This window comes from Netta rufina, assembly GCF_964035555.1.
Source record: "Netta rufina genome assembly, chromosome: Z".
Lineage (NCBI taxonomy): Eukaryota > Metazoa > Chordata > Aves > Anseriformes > Anatidae > Netta > Netta rufina.
The window spans coordinates 26,477,248-26,493,101 of record NC_140126.1 but is presented as its reverse complement, the minus strand read 5'-3'; the positions used below and the strand labels follow the sequence as shown (position 1 = coordinate 26,493,101).

General features: G+C 37.4%; 1 protein-coding gene across 8 annotated transcripts in view; it reads right to left on the bottom strand.

The window, feature by feature from the left end:
* JAK2 (Janus kinase 2) overlaps positions 1 to 15,854 on the bottom strand; it is a 92,392-nt gene that overhangs the window by 42,977 nt on the left and 33,561 nt on the right. For 5 of the 8 annotated variants that reach the window (XM_084305493.1, XM_084305499.1, XM_084305498.1 and 2 more), the window contains exons 2-3: positions 8,166 to 8,310; positions 4,883 to 5,133 (exon numbers count right to left, since the gene is read on the bottom strand). In XM_084305493.1, the coding sequence (XP_084161619.1) occupies positions 4,883 to 5,102 (220 nt within the window). In that variant the 5' untranslated portion in view covers positions 5,103 to 5,133; positions 8,166 to 8,310. Of the gene's footprint in view, positions 1 to 3,118; positions 3,209 to 4,882; positions 5,134 to 6,993; positions 7,107 to 8,165; positions 8,311 to 14,079; positions 14,318 to 15,854 lie in introns of those variants that run through there. The other 3 variants (XM_084305497.1, XM_084305494.1, XM_084305500.1) reach the window with 3 other exon arrangements.

The window sequence follows — 15,854 nt, the reverse complement described above, 5'->3', positions numbered from 1 at the left end:
TCTCTAAAAACAGATTTATAGGTTTTTAACTTACATTTTGAGTGAAACTAACTATAAATGAAGAATACAGTTGTTCTTTAAACCATTCTTCTGTACAATGTCACATCGAGCTTGCCTTAATGCTGTCTCACAACATTTCTGGTGCACTACTACTAGTGTTTGTATGGTCTTGATGGTTGACTTTTTTTTTTTTAATAAACTGAATACAAATACACTAAAACAAATTAAAAGTAATTTCATTTTAGATTGATTTGGAGGAAAGGAGAAAGTGGAAGGGTATAAAACATGACTTATGAAAACAAGTCTCGGATACTGAATCTAGAAAATGAATCTAATACAGCAACGCTATAACCTCTGGAACAATTCCTCTGTCTATCACAGTTTGGGCTGAGACATAATTGATTTTTTTCATAAAGGCTCACACAACACTATGTGTTGGATTTTTAAGAAAGTAGTGGTGATAACACACCGATATTCTAGTTGTCACAGAGAATGCTTACACAGAGTCTTTCCTGCTTTTCATGCTGCCGGGCCTGTGAGGAGGCTGGAGGTGCAGCAGGAGCTGGAAGGGACACAGCCAGGACAGCTGGCCCCTGCTGACCACAGGGTTAGTCTATACCATTGTGCTGAAGCCAGGATAAAGAAAGAAGAAGGGGCGGGTGATGGGAGTGATGGTGTCTGTCTTCCCAAGAGTGTCTGTCTTACATGAGACAGAAGGTGTCTGTCTTACACATGATGAGCCTGTCTTTCCTGTCAGTGGTTGGACACCTGCCTGCTGATGGGAAGTACCAAATGAATTCATTGTTTTGCTTTGCTTGCATGTGCAGCTTTTGTTTTGCCTAGTCAACTCTCTGTATCTCAACCCAGGAGTTCTCACACTTTTACATCTCCAATTCTCTTCCCCATCCCACCTGGGGAGGGTGAGCGAGCAGCTGTGTGGTGTTTAGCGGCCTGCAGGGTTAAACCACAACACCGTCTTATTTTATTTCCACAGTCAGTTGCTTCCTCTAATACTTTTTTTCTCAGGCTGAGGTCTAAGGCTTGTTTTTGGGGTGACATTTATAGCTCTTCAACATGGCAGACAACAAACATGCTGGTACCGATGATCCCTGAAAATGACTAATCAATTCACGCTTAAATTCAAGACACTTAATTATTCTTGCATTTCTGGTTAGAAAACTTAATTCTCAGTTTCATATTCTGACATTTTTTCATGTAAAAATCCGAACAACCTCTGAGAAGTACCTTATTTATTATATTTTTTCTCCGAATTAGAAGTTCTTTCCAAATACAGTGAGGAAAGACTTAGCTTCTACATGCATGGCTTAAACTGGCAAGCAACTATAGAACAATATTGATGCAGACTAATATTTATATAGCCAATACATGCCACATACAACAGATCTAAAGCCAAGTTAGCATAGATTGGAAAACCTTCAATTGTTTGAACTGTGTAAAAGGTACATAATGAGGCTGTCCCTCTGACTGCTGTGTTTGCCTAGATCCAATCTTGCTTGTCACAAGTAACAGCCATACTTTGATGTAACCAGCTCAGCTATCAAGAGATTTAGCAATTGCTCAAATCACGGAGAAAGTTCATTAACATTTACCAAGTTTATTGTATTTCAAACATTCCTACTACCTACCTAAACCACTCTCTTTTTTATGAAGTATACTGATTCACAGAAAATTCCTGAAAGAAAAGTCTTGTCAACATAAGCACTATTGGAGTGCATGTGCTTTGCAGACCTATGTGTTTTGCCTCACAAGCATAAAAGCTCCAAGAAAAAAGAGAAAATAATAAGAAGTGGAAGGTTGTAATTTAAGTACTAATGACTATTATGAAAGAGAACAAAAACCTACAGCCATCCTTTTCCAGCAACTCAGAAGGAAATGAAGTTACAAATTCCTCTGAGAAACAGGTTGTGCAATAATGCCATAGTAGCAGCCAGGCAGAAACCACTCTTCAGAAGACTTTCTGGACCTCAGCTCTACAAGGATAAAGCCTCAACACGATAAAACATTTTCATTTGTAGAAATGAGTACAAAAGCATTACCAATGCAGTTTACAAACTCTGTTGAAGAATAATGGACCAATAGATAAAAAGTTAAGAACTGCTTAGTAAGGAATACTACTCATACAAGATAATTTTTAAGAGTCAAGTACAAAAGGATACATTTAGGAGCTAGGAACCATTCCTACAAAACAGGAGCAAGTACCCCAAAATGCTAGAAGCTTTTAGACACATTGATGAGGTCTGAGAAATCTTCCTGAATTAACAGGAATTAGTTTTTATGTCTCTGTGTTTGTGATATGAGTGAGAAAAATATTGCATATGGCCTGGTCTGAACATTTTATTGGGAAATTGGAGATGGTGTGGAAGACAGACAAAAATGAAAACAGTTAATACGTTCAAGTTAAGGAAATCTATCAAAAAACTTTAGCAAAAAGAAGATCTAAAGGTAATCTGACGGTGGTAATGTAAGTATCTCATGCTACAGATATTGGTGACAGGGAAAGGCTGAGAAAAACACAACTAGAACAAACATCTGAAAATTAAGCAAGGCAAATTCAAACCTGAGAAAAACGAAGAAAAAAAAGTGGGCAGACGAGCAATAACAGTAGAAACAGCTAGTCAAACTACCAAGGTAATTACTATTCCAGTGAATTCAGACTAGGCTGGGAGCTTTTCTGGAAGGTGAGAGTTTTAATTAACTCATTCATCAGGAAAGATAGAAAGATTTGTGATGTCTTTTTATTCTCCCAAGACAAAAACAAAAAAAACACACACACAAAAATAAAAAAAATAAAAAACACAAAACAAACAACAAAAAACAAAACCACACCATCACAGTACAGGAAGCACAGGAAGCAAGGTACCTAATGTCATGGATGTTGATGCAGTATATTCCTTCAAGACCATGGTATTTTGAAGATACTAAGTTTGACAGATAAAAGACCCCATTGATTTAATATTCTGGCAAGTTAGCACATGAAGATCAAAGCTAAAGAAGCATTTTTTCTCACAAGTATCTAGTAAAATTGTTCTCCAGTTCACTCCCTCAGCAATGCCTCATCACTACACCAGTATTTATTTTCACAAAAATATTTACCTACCTAATGTAAAATCAATTCCATCCTAACACTCAGAAAGCGAAGAACCTTTACATGCACACACATGCAGCACCAGCTTTACACACTTTTAGATGGTGTACCTGAGGGTCTGACATGCAACAGAGGTAAAACTGAAGCCCAAAAAACACGTCATCAATGCTAAGCAATGTATTCTTACTGCAGAACTCAACGACAATAGGGAAGTCTGAGGGCATGTTTTCCAAAGTGAGGAAGACTATTTATTTATTTATTTATTTATTTATTTATTTATTTCTCTTTTAGTGGAGGAAAGATACTTTAGCAGCCTGGGGAGACACTGAAAGATACCTGGAAGATACTGATCCAAGATACCATCAAAAAGATGCTTCAATTTCCAGAACACTCTCAGGTCTATCTGTCATTAAAGCAGCAGAATCTCACACTGCAACTAAAACTTTGCAAATCTTTAAATGCCATACTACCTCATCATGGCTGTCCCAAAATGAATCCCAGGCAGTGCTTTTGCCAAAATCACTAAAACATGCCTATCTGCATAAATCTCTTGGGCTTATAAAGATATCACAAGAACAACAACACTACAGACTCAGATCCTCAGATCTTAGTCCGACTCCATCACGTCTAAACAATTCTAAGGAGCAGTGGGGCTTAAATCCAGAAGAAGCTTTATGAAAACTACCACATGCAAACAAATCACCCACTCACAGCACACAACTCAGGCAGTACAAGACATTCAACAGCACAGGAAAAACAATCAGACCCCTGCCAAAAAAAAAAAAAAAAACAGTAAAAACATGCTTAAATACAGTACAGCAATCAAAAGATAAAACCACCAAAGACACTAAGAGACAACAAAATGTACAGAGACAGCAGCTTGTGACTCACAGGAAACGAAATATTTGAAATTAAGATCCTTTCTTTTAAATTCACTTACACCTGCAACACAGCACTTGTGAAGCTAAAAGACAAATCCAGCCTCATACCACTGAGAGCCCATAAAAGATGACTCTGTGTGCATGTGTATGTGTGCGCATATGTGGATGACAAAGAATTGCTTTAATATCTGGACTTTTTTGAGATTTATTTTCTTCTTCCCAAATTGCCCAAATTCACAGATTTAACCTACTTTTGTAATGAAAGATAAATGCCTGTACCAAATGCATGTTTGAATTATCTTACTACAGGTCTTAGCATCTGTTCGTGGTAAAGGTATTAACTATATATAGAATTTTTATTTATTTTTCAAGTTTATTGCTGTTACATGTACTTACTTCATTTCATAAACAATTAGGAAAAAATCACAAGGAGCCATGTTATACTAATGGAACAGTTTTCATCTAAAAAGTGATTCAAGCATTTATAGCAAATTATACTTAACTGTCAGAATTGACCTCTTTTGCAGGGTTGCATCAGAATGTAATTCAATAGATTTCCAGCTCCCACTGTGATTTAACTATCCAAGCAATATCTCAGCTCAGAGAAAACTTTTAGGTAAAGGATAATATACCTTCAAATTATTTGGAAAAAAAAAAAAAAGATGGCAGTGACCTGATGATAACCTGATAACCTCTGCTTCACAACCCTTCCAACAGCAAGACTTTCACAGCCTTGTGCTAATTACTTCTGATATTGATTACTTCTCAAACATCAGAGGGATTAGCATTTCAATCAAAACACCACCATTTTGATGAGCTCTGGATTATTAAAAATGCTCTTGCATCAAGTTGAATTTCAGTTTCTCATTAGGAAAATTATTGTGTATATACTTACCACAGGCTTTACAGGCAACAGTGCAAATCTCTTCTGCAATATATTCTCCAGCTGGAAATTGAAGATAGTCTCCTCCTGTCTTCCCAGGAGAATGATAAAGGTACACTTGAAGCAATGGTTCTGTCTGCTTGGGTGCACTGGTATTCCCAAGGATGTCACCATTCTGGTGGACGGTAGAAGTTGCTGTGCCTTCCATATTTGTCATTGTAAGACAGGCCATTGTTTGTTCTCGTTCTTCTCAGAGCATTTCCCTAAAAGAAACATAAAGAGTACTCCTTGACCAACTGTATTTGGTTTTGCTTGTCATACGCCTATCTAATGATGGTACCTTTCTGACACATGGAAAACATTGATACCTACTGCTGAGGACAAAAGACAAGTTTAGAAGGTTTACTTAGAACTGAGCTTCACTTTGATTTTCTAGATAGCCCTAATTCTGAAAAATTATATATAAGTCAGTTTATAAAGGCTTACTTTTATGATAACTGTGTAACAAGTAGCTACCACCTAAAATTCATAACTTAATATTTTTAAATGTGGAATAGGTATAAACAAGCCACCAGTTACAAAGAGTAGATTTTTAAAATGTTACTGTTAACTTAAAAAAGTCTATTGCCAGATGGGTGTTGCATTCCTAAGGTGCAATTTACAACAGCTTTTGTTTATATTGAACTATGTTGCTTTATCATAAAAGAACTGTTTGGAGATTTATTTTTTTTTCTCAAAACTACAATTATTGAGGAAAGGATGAGTGTATGATTATACATTTATGTAGGTTAAAGATGACTTGTTCTATGGGAAAGGATCATAGCTAAGTAGAAAAAAGGCTTAACATCATAAAGGAAAAAAGGATTAGCTTCATGAACTATGTGCTAGATAAATATATTCAATTACATATACAGGAGAAGAAAATTACGCTATCTTAACGGTAATTAAAACAAACGCTAATCCAACACCATCATCAACAGAACAATACATCATTTAAATTCCCAGATTGAAGCAACACAAAAATCCAGTATATCACAGAAATATAAATCTGAATTTCTAGGTGCAAGTGTCATTAAATACATTATTTGGGCCCTGATCCACCAGGCCTCAGCCACAGAGTCAGGCACCATAAAATGAAAATACTTCAGTTTTCAAGTAGCAAAGATTGCACAGAGGTAAGAACTAAGTGTTCAGTGAAGTTCCAGAAATTCATGTTTCATTGAAGAAAATAACCATGACCTCACTAGAAACATTGTCATGCTTATAAGATAGCTCACTACTTCTGTCAGCAATATGGAAGAGAATAATCTTTGTGTTCTAGCATTCGCTTATATAAATCTTTCACACCTTTAATCTCTATTGCAAGCCTTCTCTAATTACCAAGATTTTTTTCTGAAATACTCTAATATTAATGATCTGCTGAATTCAAACCTTCACCTAAAATGGCAGATACTTTTATCTTGGTCATTTGGTATTGCTTTTCTCTGACACTCAATGTAAATATTGCTATCATCTCCCCAATCTTAGCAGGGCTAACTGAAAAGGTGACCAATTTGAAAATACTCAGACATGCTTGTGTCTAGCTCTCCTTCATAAAGCTTGTATCTTTATAAACATATATGCCAATTCAAAAAACCTCACGATTCCTTGTTATTACATATTTATGTTTAACCCCCCCCCCCCCCCCCACACACACACACACACACACAAGGGAACATTCTTGAATCCTATCTAAGAACGGGAAATCAAGTATCAACAACGTGCAGTAAAAAATTCAGAGTAAATACTGGAACAGACTACCCTATTTTCCTCTTTTCTTTTTTGCACTAATGTCAAAGCTTCCAGGAGACAATAGTATTTTGAGATTTTTCACCTGCAATCCATTTCTGTCACCACTTCAATTTAATCATCTTTAAGTTCAAACTTTGTCTTTTATGTCAAAGCACACATGAAATAGGTGAAAGTAAAATATCCCTGAAACATCATTTTCTTCACTGAAAAATAGAAAACATGTTTTCTTGGCCTTTGTCCTATACGTCTAAGTAAAATGGTTCTAAGAAATTCAAGAGAGCTTCTCATTGAAACAGATGGTCACCACTCACAGGTGGTGTGAAAGAGCTCACCATTAACAAAATTGCTTTCGCTTTTATTTCTTAACAGACAAGACTCCAATTGGACACACTTTTCTCCCTTCTTTGTTCCATCCACAGATCACTGCTTTAGTGCAGCAGGAAGACTAAACATTGCAAAAAAAAAAAAAAAAATGCATTAACTTCCACAACTGTCAGAACCAAGGGCCATGTTTTAAATATTTCCACACAGACAGAAATTAGAGAGTAAAAATACTGGGATACGTTAATCTACCTGTTTGCACAACATAACCAAGTATCACTTTCTGGAGTAACACAAAACAAATTTGTTATCATACTGTAATTTAAGAAGAACTTCTGTGTTTATGTAAAGAATTTCAACATTCCTGTGGCAGCAAAGAAGATTTAATATACCCACAGTGGGACATTTGTAGCTACATTATTCATAGTACCCACAGAGGTATTTGTGTATTGCACAAAGTCCACACATATCTATCTGAACATTTATGTCCAACATGTAATTAGAACTCAGTGAAAGTCAAAAATGGCCTGTCCATCTATTTATACACATAGCAAAAATGTTTACCAAAATCTTCACGGTATATGAACATCTTAATTGGGAGATCAAAGCTGCTAACTATAAAACATCTGATTCTGGAACTGAGGAACAATGAAATTGATCCAATATTTATATTTCTAATCTTGATAATATTACAAAACTGAATTTTTAAAGGAGTAGATTAATTATTCCTTATGTTACTCAAACAACAATCACCATTATCTACAATACAATGCAATGTGTTTATATGCAATTCTCTATTTCTCTCTGTACCTTCAAATGCACCTAAACATTTAGGTGAACATTTATTTTAGCTGCCACACTGGCCTGTACTAATTCATATAGTTCTTTTAACTTCAACCAGGAAAAATGTAATTAATGCAGCATTCACAGCTCAATTCAGAATATCACTGTTTTTCTTCTCACAGACAATTTCACTTATGGGGTCCACTAATTTTTCTAAATTTAAACTCTCCTCTTGAAAATAATGCCCCCCTCCCTTTCGGTTTACGTCTTTTTGGTTTTGTGGGTTTCTAGGGAAACCTCCAGGGCCACTATCTGAAGCCATACCATTTCAAACATACACCTCCGAGGATTCAAAATCAGAGCACTCTCACTACAGATGACTCCCCTGACTGTTAATTACCTTTTATCACTTGAGAAAGCTCCGTATGAAACATAAGAGTGATGAAACCCTTTAAATGAGAACATCACAAGTCACCCACTTGCTGTCGGTATCCACAGGTGGTCAGACAAAGCAGGCACACAAACTGTGGTAGAACATAACGTATCTGCAATAGAAACATACTTAACATTAAAAAAAGGTTAATGGCTGTGAGCAATACATAATACGTCATTACTTCAGAATTCACACCAGTGTTACGTTTCAGACAGTGATCCACTCCTATCTCGTTTGCCTGAATTCTTACTGTCTTCTTCACCAATATCTTTTCAAAAACAGATTTTTGGTTCTGATAGACCTTGCTCCTCAGTCCCGTCGAGAACTTCCGATACAACATGGACACTTGACTTAAAATACAATTCTTTTTTTTTTTTTTTTTTTTTTTTTTTGTTGTTGTTGTTGTTGCAATCATGTTTTTTCCCTTTCTGTAAATACAGCATCAGTTGAAGAAAACTGATAACAACATTACATAAGGAAGAGAAATGAAAAGTAAGAAGAAAACGACATGGCATGTTTACATCAGGTAGTAATACTCCCTTTAGTGAAAACAATTCTAGCTAAAAACTGACAACAGCCTCTCCTTTAAATGCATGTGGAAGCTAACACCAAGTGTCTTGAAGAAGGGAGGACATGGGCACATCTGCTGCTGCTCTCTGCGTATTTCCGTGGTCACAAGACCTACATAAGATCCTACAAACATAGAAAAGGGCCAGATAGAGAAGCAAGAACAGATTTAAAAACTGAATGGGGGGCAAAGGAGGCGGACGGATGACAATGTAAGTTCAAAGGGGATAGAATTCAGAAATGCAGAATATGAAAACTCTTCCAGTTTTAGATTTGGTGACTTCAGACAGAAGTTTCCTGGACAGGAGCAAAGAGAAGGAAATGAACATTATTTCCTCAGCACCATTTGCTATGCCTCCCGAGTATCATTAACACCCTGAGAAATGGAACCATCTCAGCGAGCAGTAAACTCATCTTCTGTCTCCACCGAAGTCAGACTGTTCTGGAAATGGTTACTGTTTCTCTCCTTGCAGTACAGGCTTTAGACATAAGCAGTTATGCCTTGTCTGGGCAGATGCACATTTTGTATGTACCTCCAGGGATGCTCCTTCAAATGCTGTCTAGTCAGCCAATTAAGATCTGATCCAAAGTCCAGTAGAGTCAATGTGAGTTTTCCAGAGGAAGCTGTCTGGGGACTGGGCACAGTCTTTCACTAACCTTTTGAGCATGTGTTTCTTGCATGCTGATCTGACAGCCCCAGCTTCCAATGAAGCACAGGACCACTACCTGCTCAAGCAGGCTTCAGACCTAGGGGTATTCTAAACTGCTTCTGTTTTAAAAGTACTGCTCCATGTTCATAACTGCTCTGCGTCCATCTCTCCCAGCCTGGCTTTTGACTCTGAGCAACACCACATCAAGATTTACCTGACTGTAGCTAACTGTGAACTTTTCCCACAAACTTCGGATCAGTTGTACAATGTGATTAACAGTGAGAGAGCTGCCAATTGAGGTGATGGAACAAACCAGGTTGAGCTGAAAACTCAAGCCACTTCCACTCTCTAGCCAGCATTGCCCAGTAGAACAAGGGTTGCAGCATTCGAGCAAGCTTGGTAACACTGCCGCTTGCATTTCAAATGCTACAATTGAATAAAGGAGCCTAATATCAAGTCTCTCCTACTTCATATGACAAACAGAAAAATCACTGCTTGCTTGTGAAAGAACAACTCACAGCTCTGGACAAAAAGCACTGAAATTTAGGGAGTCAAAGCTGAACAAGCTCACGGTGGCTTATCGTAACATCTCGAACTCTTGCTCAGAAGAATGAGAGTCAATCCCTTCTTCCCCACATGCCTGCAGACAAGATCTGCATCAAGGCCTCATAAAACTACCCAGTTTACACACTTTCTGCCTCAGTAACTCTTGTCTGACACAACTTGTTCTTTTAGCAGCAGAATTGCAAAGGATGTTGCCTACATTCCTGGTCGCGCCAACCTGAGAGTGCACCATCTCACCAGCAATCTACCTCTCTCATTTCCTCTTTTCTTCCAGTTTGTTTAAGTTTATACCAGTCCACATTTATGGCAGCTGCAAGGACTTAAATGCCCTAATGCAGAACAAATTTCAGAATCTAATGAAACTATCAAAACACATTCGTCCATCATCTTCCAGTTGTCAGTACTTGCCAAGAATACAGTACAGAATTTAATATGCAGTAGAAACCTTACAGCCTGAGAGGTCACTTCTCAGCAGGCTTTCAGAACTCCCATGAACGCAATTAGTGTTTATTGTACCTGTGCCACTGTGCACCTTGAATACTCAATTTACAAGCAACTAAGGAGACAGATTATAATAGCATTTTCTATTATACTACACTTCTAAGGCCTTCAAGACATAGGTTGCCTCCCAACAACTCAAGATGTTTATTGCTAGTAGAGCAGGACATCCTGTGCAAACTTTAAAATACAAAAAAAAAAAAAAAAAAAAAAAAAAAAACACACTTTCCACCTGCTTATACACACATCCTTCTTTCGAGAAATTTGAAAGAACTCTATAAACATTAGTCACTAATGCCCTCCCAAGTAATGGTAAGAGTCACAAAAAAAATGTAACAGATCTCCCATTAGTATATACCAATACATACTAATACTATTAGTATATACTAATATATATTAATGGGAGAACATCATTAGTAAGTTCTAATCAGTATTGCGGATCTTATTACAAGATATAAAATAAATTCTACCTTTGAAAATAAGATTGGAGTAAGACAAAAAGTCGGTTTCCAAAATCTGATTGCTTTGTTCGGCTTGTTTGGTTTACACATAAAAATTATACTTAATATTTATATTCAGAGTATCTTTACAGTTGAGTTTGAACATAAAAACAAATGGTGCACACAAGTAGACCTTCTCATGGCATGTGTCCAGCGTGGCCTGTTACACTATGAAAATTTTAACATCTTAAAAACAATAACAGCAGTATTCATCTTGTGCACACAACACACAGTATGCAGCAGTCCTTGCACGTCTGGTGTGATTTGCTTTCTTGAAGGTTTTTTGGGGAGTGGGGTAGGCAGACAGTGGTCAGAAAAGTATACTAAATTCAAGGACCATTGTTTAACTGGTATTGAAATGTATCTTCAAACTGTCACTATGTGCACAAGTACCATTAGTCCTTAAAGGCCTGACAAAAGATTCTTAAGTTTTTCTTCTGTCAGAACATGGTCATACATCAGCTAGTATTTCACAAAAAATTCACAGCAACAGATTCCTATCTTTCCACTACATGTGTTCATGGGAAAAAAAAAAGTTAAAAAAAATCTTCTCACTAACTTTATCAAACTCACAATATTCAGCAATACCTTCAAAAATACTTCAGCAACCTAGAAAATCTGAGAACTTCTACCATTGCTTAGACAACAAATGCTATGTTTCCACAGAAAATTAATTACTGCTTTAATTGTATAATGTTCTAGAGTAAGAAAACTCTGCTTTCCTTTCCCAGGAATGGTGTTGCAACTTTTAAAATAGCTCTTACAAAAATATAAAATGTTACCTTAAAACATATTTAACAACATTCTGTAGGGAAAGACCGTCTTCAGTTATCATCGCCTTTTTCTCATATGCTTTACTTATTTGGGGGATCTAAAGCCACTACAAGGTAAAGCCACTACCACAAAGAAAACAACTACTCTTAGAAGAAATCACTGCAAAAAGTTAAGCAATTCCAAAGGATTTTTTCCTGTTTCATCAGCTGTATGTTAATATCACACAAGGATTTTTGATACATCAGAATCTGAATGCGTTTGGTAACAAGCAGATACAGAGGGAAGATGACATCTCTAACATACCAATAACAAAACATATGCTATAAAACCCAGCGAAGCAAAGATAACATTTGCTTACAGTTTTCATTTGGCAAACCACTGCCTGTATCAGCAATTCAGCAAGAGTCCATGAACTTTTGCACAAGGAAAGAATAATGATCCTGGCCTGATCTGCCTCTATGACACAGGGACTAGCCAGACAGAAGCTGCTAGCATGATGATTTTAATCTTTTTCTTCTGATTAGAAATAAAACCTGGGATTTTTAAGTTCTTCACAACATAATGAAGCCCTTGCTCTAGGTTTTCATATAAATAAAACCTACCTACAGGTGCTGTATGAATAGCAGAATGAAAAACACATCCCAGAAGCCTGGGCATCACAGTAACCTGCCAAGGAGGTGGGTTGCCAGAAAAGTGATCAAATCAAAGGCAACAGCTCTGCTTAGGTTCCATCAGAACCCTGGCAAAAGTTGGTCTGTATCTGCAAAACATTTCAGTTTCACCATGCTGATAAATTTCAGCAAAAGACTATTTCATCAGAAAATTTCCAAGCAATTCAAATGGTTGCCCAACTGTTTTGGCAAAGATTGTCTCCTGAGACAGTGGCATCTGAGGATCTTTAGTCCATTCAGAGTCACCATTATCTGCACAGCTTTACATGCAAAGCAGATGTGGGAGCAGTAACCACAATAGGTCAGACAGACCTTTCACATGAGGTATGTGAAAAATGTCATCAATTTCACATGATTCCCTTACACATCTCTCTCAAATTCTTATAAAGTGATGCAATAAGAGCTGACAACAGCATGAACTAGGACAGAATAGAGCAGGTCAGTCTGTACGTATGTGCTTGCAACTGAAGTGGAGGAAAAAAAGATTTCCAGAACGCCCTCATTGTGTGATGTTTTTTTTTTTCTTGCAAACATAGCCTACCAGACCTGGAGACTGAAGTGGTATTTCCACAACTATGCCACATTGTGCAAGACTTTATGTTCCATGAGCTATACTGAAAACTGAACTCTATTTAATAGATCATGAATATAAGGGTTAATTAGGAGAGTACAGAGCTTCCTTAATAGATTCTTCAATTTATTTCCAAAAGATATATATAAGAAAGGAATTGCCAATGTTCCTGTGTACCTGGAACAACTTAACTCAAGGTAGAAAGTATTTTTGAAGGTTGCTAGTTGGTAGTCTCATTCTGCCTGGTGGCTTTTGGTTACAAAGTGTTGAACCACTTTCCTACATCAAACAGTCAAAGTACCAGCTTCTGCGTAAAAACACATACTAATGAATTACCAAGAAATTAGGAAGTAATAAAGGTAAAAAAAAAAAAAAAAAAAAAAAAAAAAAAAAACATTTCAAAGTGGGAAAAAAATACTCTGACTCACCACTGAAACAGAAAGAAGTATTTTTCTATTAAAAGGCGTTATTGTCAAAAACACTGTTTAGGGGGAAAAACCCATCAACCAGCTCTGGAGCACACAGATGACAGTTATAGCTATATTTACAGGTTAAAATAAACACTGAAAGTGCAAACAAAAGCAAAAAGTACAACAACAGCAGCAGCAAAGTCATCTGTCAAACTGCGTGGATTTCTCAAACACTGCAGGGTTCCTGGTATGGCCACACCAGGCAGTGAGGAGGCGATGCTGGAAGACACTTTTGAAGAAGGCAAGTTAACCTTCTCCAAAATGCAACTGCCAGCGTCACAACTGAAGAAGAATTTTGTCAAAACACGAACTAACAGTTGTTGCTACAGCACCACGCTGCCAAAGAATAGCATCAACAGTTACAGAACAGATGCCAGTTCAGCAGATGCTGTCAAGAACCAAGAAAGCAGCACTACGCTATCAGAAGCCATGCACATTTCATGCTGCAGTCAGACAACACTGGCCATACCACGAAGGAAAAGGTCTCAAAACTGTCACTCTTCTCTCAGCCTCCAAACACCCGTCCCTGTCCTGTGGCAGGCAGGGATTTCTCAGGTAAGGAAATGCCTGCTCTCAACAGCTTAACCACGGAAGAAACAAAACAGCCAAGACCCACCACTTGCTGTAGTTTGGTATTTCCGAAGAGCGACAGAAACTAGATGATGTTCTTTAACTCCTCCTGCTAAGGGAGTGCTCTGGAGCTCCAGGTTTACAAAAAAAGGTATCTTCTAGGCATAGCACAGCACAACAGCTTCATCAATCAGAGTTATATCCTGACAGAAAGCACAACGTCCTCTTCCTTCACTGAAGATAAAGTGTTTCTCATGACAAACATTTCTGTGAGGAAAACTAGTCATTAACTCTTTCCAGATACCACTGATGATGATCAGGATAAATTGCCCAGCTTGCGGTTCAGAAGGCTTTTCCCAAGACCTGGATTTTAAAAAGTTGAAGTCTTTGGGCCTTTCCTTCTGAATTCTGTCATCTCCCTTTTCTTGTCTTCTTATCTCACTTCCCCAGTTTGGCAACTTCCCTCCTCAGAGGTTAGTAAAACTACTGCTTCTGAAGTAACTGTCATATGTGTTTACATGGTGTGCAGAAATTCATGAGGGTTGAGGAGCTAGAACTTCTTCCTGTGAAGGAGGAGCAGAAGACTATGCGGGGTGGTGGGTAGAAGCACTGCTAGACTCTTACAGTCAAGTAGGAAGCATGCAGAAAAAGGATGAAACAAAAAGTAAAGATGTAAAGTGTCAAAACAAAGCTTAAAGACCTTCCTTCTCTCCCATGAGTTAAGCCACTTAATTTTCTTTAGCTGTTTATTCTCTTCCAACAAATCTAGTACTGTTAAAAAAAATGGGAAAAAATAAATAAAGTACAGAAAGATCTTGATTCTGGCCAAGCATCAGAATAGTCTAAGAAAAAGTGTTAATCAGACCTCAAAGATGGATTACAGAGGTTTGCAGTCACCTTAAGCGTAGTGAGAAGCTATATCACAGAACTGTATCGCTATGCCTCTGTTATACTGTCCGAGATGAATTGCTGGCTCCAGGTTCAACGACCAGGGTATCATAACTGAGACTACTCCTCTGGCACACTTCTGAACCTCTACCTCTAGACACTAGAAGTATACTTTTACACTTTACCATATGGGGTAAAGTATCATGGAGAATATCAACACAATCCCAGCCACCTTTTCTGCCTACAAAAAGAGAAAATGAGATCAAACACATTCTTCACAAAATTGTGTTTACAAAACATTCCCTCCTGCTGCTCCCATGTCTGTGTGTTCTACGGTTTCTTTCTTCTTCCCGTTTTCGTAACTGGACAAAAGCAGAGGGAAAAGTGGTCTTGGACAAGAACATTGCATAATATGCTGCTGCCTGATAAACATGCCTGACCTTGTCTTCTCTAATATTTTTCAGTGAAAAATGGGGGGAGGGAAAGACTAGTAAATCTGAGATGGCATTGTCAAAAATATGAAAACATCTGGGTGAATGAAGTTACCCCTTACTTTTACAACAGCTGAAGAGAACCTGAAAACATGTGCTTCACCAAATTAGCCCTTTGCAGGAATAACTGTCAGAATGTAAACAGGATAACATTTAAGTCAGAGTGAATCAGCAATCTCCACAGAACAGCCAAGAGCAATAGATTCGCACCTTCATCTTCAGCCTACCCTGCTTTTTCAGCTTCCTTTAATTGCCTCAGTTAAGAAATCATACATGAATAGACCAGACCTGTTGCAAATTTCACGCATGAATTCCCTCCTAAGTGTTTTTTTAAGGACTTTTAAAAAGTCCTTAAAATTTTTAGACAAAATAAAATGATTTACAATGACATACCAGCTAAACTAACTAGAAACACTATTTTTATTTACAAGTGTTTAACTTT